General features: G+C 42.0%; 2 protein-coding genes across 2 annotated transcripts; both read right to left on the minus strand.

The window, feature by feature from the left end:
• Positions 1–2004: 2004 nt before the first annotated feature.
• LOC134735989 (short transient receptor potential channel 6-like) lies at positions 2005–2445 on the minus strand (the record flags this gene model as incomplete). Its single annotated transcript, XM_063634602.1, has 1 exon — positions 2005–2445. A coding segment is annotated over one exon (441 nt), but the record flags the coding sequence as incomplete, so codon positions are not given.
• A 2-nt stretch (positions 2446–2447) lies between these two features.
• Positions 2448–6648, minus strand: LOC129475444 (short transient receptor potential channel 6-like; the record flags this gene model as incomplete). The annotated part of the gene is made up of 4 exons (XM_055267483.2): positions 6588–6648; positions 6033–6195; positions 3243–3304; positions 2448–2896 (listed from the first exon to the last, which is right to left on the minus strand). Coding segments are annotated over exons 1-4 (735 nt in total), but the record flags the coding sequence as incomplete, so codon positions are not given.
• Between the last annotated feature and the right edge of the window lie 1032 nt (positions 6649–7680).

The raw sequence follows: 7680 nt of genomic DNA on the forward strand, positions 1-7680 counted from the left end.
TTGCTAGGTTAACACTAATTAGTTTGTTCATGTATTGTCGCCCTGATCTATCCATTATAAACTTCCCAATTAACTTTTCACCTAATAATTTTAGCAGTTTTTGATGATCTTTGCCTATAGCTGTCATTTCATTGTAGGTTGCAAAGTGGTACTATCCTGTCATCCTTCCTGCATTTATAAACTAGAATTCTTCTGTAAAGAAGAACTTTTCCATATCAACTATTTGGTTACCCTGAAGTACTTTCGTCAAGAAAGGCAGAATAAATGTTTGATTCTTTTTTACTTACCCATTATAATGGATGGTTATTGCTGAAATAATGTGATGTAACAAATAACCCCCCAAATCTCAGTGACTTATAAGTATTTATTTCTTGTTCACAGGTCTCTTAGTCATTTGTGGTTTCTCTGGGCTCTACTGGGCTTGGCTAGGCTTGGCTCCAGAATAAGGGTTGAATTCAAGTCTGCTCCATGCATCTTATTACTGTGTGATCACATTGAAGGCTACCCAGGGCATATTCTTTTCAGGGAAGATAACAGAAGTACAAGAACAAACAAGTACATTGAAAGCCTCTGCTTGCACCACGTCCATTCACATTCCAATATACAACATAAGTTATACAGCCAAGCCAAATATACTAGAATGTTCTATTGTCTATCTTTACACTAGAGTGTTGAGCTCAAAACTGTTGGGGTGATCAGACCCAGCACCAGGTCATGGGGGTGACGAAGTCCAGTGGAGTCAAAGGAATGAGAAAAGACAGTTTGAGAGATAAAGTGGGTCCAGGGGGCCATTGCTAAGTACAGAGGCTGCAAAGGCCCCGAGCTCTGGAAGTCCAGACTATTTATTGGTGATCAGACAAAGAAACAGTTGGTGAGAATGCGGGGGTCGAAAGGATATGTTGCATTAAGCACGTGATTTACAGCTGTGATAGTTTAGCATTGATATGGCCAATTCTAAGACACAATCAATCTAGGAGCCTGAGAGGGCTAGAAGCAAGGAGTCAGGAAGTCGAGACACATTCCAGAGATCACGAGGGGTTTTATGCCCTGGGCTTAGATTATGGTGCATCAGGGTAGCCTTCCACCCTTTAGCACAGAGCTTGGTGTTCCAAAGGCCACAAGGGGTTTTAGACCCTGGACCTCGGACATGTTCCAAGACTCTTTTACATTATTTCAGACATGCAAGCCCTGCCTCTGTTTCTCCCAACACTCAGCTTCTCCCAACATGCCCCCCTTTTCTTTTTTGTAAAACCGCCACAGCTATCATTGCTTGTTCTTGATGGCAGCTTCCTCTTCAGAGGCAGCTTCCTCTTCAGAGGCAGCTTCCACATCTGCAGACTAAAAGGAGACAGCAAAAGCACACAACCACCAGAACAAAATCCACAAATGTAGAGCCTCCAATGGCCTTCAACTGTAAATCTTTTGGAATGGGATAAGAGTTTTTTAAGGATCTCAGTTACAATATAAATAGATGGTGATGTCTCCCATGGTCTATTTAGAGACACAGGGATCCAAACTCCTTCCCTGGCTTTATCAAGATAATCTGATTTTTATCAAAGGTTGAATTAATGCAGGTAAACAAGTGACATTCAGAGCATGTAATAAAGTGTTTATTTATATCAAGAGTAACATTTCCTATTGCTAGCGCAACTTTGAACCCAAAAGGTCCTGTCAGAGAGAAAAGAGCATTTTTATCCTTGCCTCCCTCCTCTCTATTCCTTTTATATTTGCCCTCTCAGATTTTGATTGGACTTTGAGCCATAGCTAATTTCCATAATTCAGAATGTTCCTGTCTGTCCCTGCAAATCTCTGCTAGTCTTCACTATTCTCTACTTTTGTACCTCTTTAGGGCACTGACCTTATATTGCTAGTCTTCACCTATCTCTATCTGTCCCTGTCTGTCCCTATGGTACCTGTTAGTTCCTGCAAGTTCCTGTCTTTCCCTACTTAGCTGTACTTACTTAGCTCTACTTACTTAGCTCTACCTCTTCCTGGAAACCTTTTTTATGACCCTGGGTAGAGCTCAGAAATCCACCCTTTAAGCTTCAGCAAGAGACAAAACAGGGACCCCAGACCTGGCACCAGATTGAAGGGAACAGGAAGTGCTCTCCCCTCCCCAAAGCAGGAAAACCAGAGTTTGGCCCTTGCAAATTTCCACTCCACATCAGCGTCATCCTCAATTTCCTGGAATGAACTGGTGATCATGGCAATTAACATATTTAGCAAAACAATGACCATTGTAACATCATAGACTCCATAAAGAACATAACCAATGTTTTCAATGAATTTGTGGTTATAGTTGATGACCACTGATTTCACTGCAGAAAGTCCAAATATAGCCCAGAACAGTGTCTTAAAACTCTCTTCAACTGTTGTGAAGGCTTCATTTTGTTTTACATCAATGTAGTAGAAGTAGAGGTTGAAATTCCAATCATAAAGGCCACAAACACCATAATGAATATGACCATGAACCTGAAGATGTCTTTGACTGCTCCTCCAAGCAACATCTGCAGAGGTCCAAAGCTTTCATTTGCTGGCAAAATACAAGCTATCCCAGAGAAACTCAAAACCACAGCAACTGCACAAAGACCTTCAGACACCATACCAGGATCTGGGGGGTCCCACTCCCTCCTGGCCAAATTGCAGTATTTCACATTATCTCCCAATGTTACTTTTGTCAAGTCCTTCAAATTATCATTTACATCAATGATGCTCTGGGCTTTGGAAGCATGCCAGAATGCCCTGAATCTTGCAATGAATGATGCCGATAAAATTGCTAACATACCAAAATCAAGCATATTCCACAACTCAAACAAATAATCCTTGGGGCCTTGAGTCCAAATTTCTTTACATTCAGCCCATATCATGCTGCTGTGCTCATTAAATCTGTTTTTCTCTAGCAGAGGCAGGTTAACCGTGAAACTGAAGCTTCAAGATAACTTGCCCAGGCTCCTTCTAAGTCCTCACTTTGTCTTCTTTTTCTCTAAATGGGGCCCTCTGAATAAACAAGCCTCAGATTCCCCTGGTCTTACCCCATGCCTCACCCTCTTCGTAATAAGTGCCTTAAGAAATTCAAGTAAGCAGAATGTTTGCTTTCACTTTGTCCCATTGTTACCTTGGTTCTTCTGAGTGCTAAGCTTTCCCACCGAGCTTCTTTCAGTTGTCCTCGGGTGTCCTTTGACAATGCATCCTCCGCTTTCACACTCTCTAGCATTCCTTCACCAGGATTTTTGTTGCCTCACGTTGGGCAGCCAGGAATGTTGGGGTGATCGGACCCAACACCAGGTTGTGGGGGTGACGAAGTCTGGCGGAGTCAAAGGAATGAGAAAAGACAGTTTGAGAGAGAAAGTGAGTTCAGGGGGCCATCGCTAAGTATGGAGACTGTGAAGGCCCCGAGCTCTGGAAGCCCAGACTATTTATTGGTGATCAAAGAAACAGGTGGTGAGAATGTGGGGTTGAAAGGGCGCATTGCATTAAGCACAGGATTTACAGCTGTGATGGTTTAGCATCTGCTCTGCTACTTGAGATAATGGAGAGCAGGTTATTTTAACTCAAGATACAATCAATCCTGGGAGAGCAAGGAGCAAGGAGCCAGCAAGTCTAGACACGTTCCAGAGGCCCTGAGGGGTTTTGTGCCCTGAGCCCTGGATTCTATCCAAGCCACGAGGGATTTTATGTCCTAGGCTTAGATTATGGTGCATCAGGGTAGCCTTCCACCCTTTAGCACAGAGCTTGGTGTTCCAAAGGGCACAAGGGGTTTTAGACCCTGGACCCCAGACCTGTTCCAAGACTTTTACATTATGTCAGACATGCAAGCCCTGCCTCAGCTTCTCTCCCAACACTCAGCTTTTCCCAACAGAAACTACATTTCCTGAAATCCCTTTATTTGAATGGTTTCATATTAAAAGAAACTGTGTGATTAGGAGGTAAAAGTAAAACAACAGCTATAATTCTTGGAGGGTCTTCATGGTCAGATACTGCTGATTATCCATTGTTATGTAGCAAATTGTCCCAAGACTTAGTGGCTTAAAAATTTATTATTATCTCTAATGGTGCTGTGAGTTGACTAGGTTCAGCTGAGTGGGTCTTACAGTTTGTCAGATGGTGTCTGGGGGCTGGATTTCTCTAAATAATCAACTGGACTGGGCCTCCAAGATGGTTCATGCACATGGCTGGATGTTGGCTGGGAATTCAGCTGGTGCTATAGACTAGAGCACTTACATGTGGCCTCATCATGTGGCTAGGGCTTCTACAGCATGGAAGCCAGATTCTTTGAGGAAGCATCCCAATAGTGAGTGTTCTAAGTGGCAGGAATCCATTTTCATGCCAGGTAGGTGCTGTGCCCAGAACTGGTATAGTACCATTTACACCATCATCTGCTAGTCAAAGTATTCACAGTTAGTGCCAGGCTCAATGGGATGGAGAAATAGACTCTACCTCTCGACTGGGGAGTGGCAAGTCATATTGCAGAAGAGCATGTAAGATGGAATATATTATTGCATCCATCTTTGAAAAATACAAATATACCACAAATATGTTGATGAACAGATGCAAAGGTCCCTGACAGATTCCAATTTGTCATCACTTCCTCTGCTCAGCATTTAGCTAATCTTTCCAACTGCTGACCCTGCTGACCAAAAGCAGCTCTAGATTCACAATCAAAAGCTAGGTCCCAAAGAGGTGATACCATACACAGAGACAAAAGCTTCCCATAGGCCTCTAAATGAGCTTCCACTTCATAGTCCTACTTTTTCTCAGCATTTTGATGTATAATTGATGAATTAAAATTACATATATTCAAGGTGTACAATGTGATGAGTTGATATAGGTATACACTGCGTAGTGATTACTACAATCAAATTCATTAATACATCCATCACCACCCAGAGTTACCATATGTAACTATGTGCATGTGTGTGTGTGCAGTTAGGGCACTCAAAAATCTGCTCTTTTACTGAATTTCAAGTAAACAATAAAGTATTATTAACTATAGTCACCATGCAGTACATTAGCTCTCCAAAACTTATTAATCTTATAACCGAAAGTTTGTACCATAGTCCTACTTTAGTAGGCTGGATGTGATTGGCTTCTCAGATTACCCTTAAAACCTCCAATTTGCAGCCGGGCGCAGTGGCTCAGGCCTGTAATCCCAGCACTTTGGGAGGCCGAGGTGGGGGGATCACTTGAGGTCACGAGTTCCAGATCAACCTGGCCAACATGGTGAAACCCCGTCTCTACTAAAAATACAAAAATTAGCTGGGCGTTGTGGCACTTGCCTGTAATCCCAGCTACTCAGGAGGCTGAGGCAGGAGAATTGCTTGAACCTGGGAGGCGGAGGTTGCAGTGAGCCGAGATCTTGCCATTGCACTCCAGCCTGGGCAACAGAGCGAGTCTCTCCATCTCAATAAACAACAACAACAACAACAACAACAAATTAGCCTCAACTCCAGAGTCACAGAAATGATACAACAATAAATTTGTGTTGTCCTGAAATTTGTGTTAATTTATTACACAATAATAGAAAACTAACACAATATCTGTAAAATATTCCGTCTTCCAATACATGACCACGGTATATCTTTCATTTATTTACATCTTCTTTTATTTCTCTCAACAAAGTATTGTACTTTTACACATATTTAATTTATCCATCCATGTTTAATGATTTTGTATGCTTCTGTAAATGGTATTCTAAAATTTTAATTCCCAATTGTTCATTGCTTAGTACACAGAATACAATTGATATTTTATCTTGTGACCTTATTTGCTCAAATAGCTTTTTATGTAGATTCCTCAAGACCTTATACATAGAGGATTATGTCATTCATGAATAACAACCATTTTATTTCTACTTTTGCAATCAGTATGCCCATTATTTCTTTATTTCCCCCACCACACTGGCTAGGATTTCCAGTACTATGTTGAACAGAAATTGTAGGAATAGGCAGTCCACCTTGTTCACGATCTTAGGGGAAAAGCATTCACTTTTTCACCCTTAGAAATGATGTACACTGCAAGATTTTTCTACATACTTTTTGTAAGGCTGAGTTGCAGGAAGGCTTTTATTTTTTTCTCCTTTGGCTTCTTCACCCAGAGTTGGTGCTGTCTCTTCCCCATATACCTCCTGGAGACCAGCAAGGGCCCAGACATGCTGCTGCAGCTTTACCTTGCAGTCCTCAATGTTTTGGGCCACATCTACAAAATCAAGTAAGATGGTGACTTGAAACACTTTGCATTTTGGGGATACTGAGCAAGAAGTTGAAAGGATGCTCAGGGCCCATCACGAATTGCTTATATCCAACAGAGCTATAAAAATTTTTAGTCCCTCCTCTTCCCAAAATTTCCCAGCATATTTCATTTTTTCTTAAAATACTTAAGATCAGGGTAGAGGGGAAGAGAATAATCATGAAGTGCAGTGAGAACTAAGTTCCGCACCAAAGCTTTGTATTTACTTTGGGTTTCCAGTGAACAACTGCTCAAGCCTAACAAATTAACTTCTAATGTTTTGCTCTGCTCAAAGCTCTATATCCTCACTGCTGATGGTATTTTAGCATTGTGGGTTCTTTGATTCAGCATTCACACCATACCTTGCCTTTTCGCTGGAACCCCAGGGCTTGCCACCCCATTGTCATCATGACATGCCTTCATCCTCCCACCACAGGTAAATGAACAATAATCAAAGCACCATTGGGATTTGTTTTTCAATTCTTAGCCTCATTAACAGCTAGAGAAGTGGAGGATCCTTATTCCCACCCTGGTCTGTCCATCACTGGATAGAAACCGTTCACTATTAGGTTCCGAGCAGTCTTCTCATATCGACTAACACAGCCTGCACCTATACTCATTTTCAAAACTGTCAAGAACTGTGAAGGATCTGCAATTTTACCCTACTTACAAGGTAATGAGATAGCCTATTACTGTTCGATGGATGCTGGCAGAAAATATGAGGCTCCTTAATTGATACTTGCGCATGTAATGGGTTGCATTATGGGAGAGAAACACTACGACTGGGGTATTCACTTTTACATTGAACCCCTGCATTTTGTCCAAAGGAGAGACATAATGTCATCACTCTGGGTTGCTCACTGCAAACACAACCCTGAGAAACAACACAGATAAAAAGTATTCAGGACTGATCAAGCGCAGTGGCTCATGCCTATAATCCCAGCACTTTGGGAAGCCAAGGCAGGTGGATCACCTGAGGTCAAGAGTTTGAGACCAGCCTGACCGACATGGAGAAACCCTGTCTCTACTAAAAATACAAAATTAGCCAGGCATGGTAGCGCATGCCTGTAATCCCAGCTACTCAGGAGGTTGAGGCAGGAGAACCGCTTGAACCCAGGAGGTGGAGGTTGTGGTGAGCCAAGATCGCGCCATTGCACTCCAGCCTGGGCAACAAGAACGACACTCCGTCTCAAAAAAAAAAAAAAAGCATTCAGGACTTTGCATTTTTGGCACACTTAGCAAGAAGTTGAAAGGATGCTCAGGGCCCATCACAAATGTTAGTTTGCTAAGGACAATGGCTTCTAGCTCCATCCATGTCCTAGCAAAGGACATAATCTCATTCTTTTTATGGTTACATAACATTCCATGGTATATATGCACCACATTTTCTTTATTTAGTCTATCATTGATGGGCATTTAGGTTGATTCCATGTCTTTGCTATTCTGAATGGTGCT

This window comes from Symphalangus syndactylus, chromosome X (genome assembly GCF_028878055.3).
Source record: "Symphalangus syndactylus isolate Jambi chromosome X, NHGRI_mSymSyn1-v2.1_pri, whole genome shotgun sequence".
Taxonomy (NCBI): Eukaryota; Metazoa; Chordata; class Mammalia; order Primates; family Hylobatidae; genus Symphalangus; species Symphalangus syndactylus.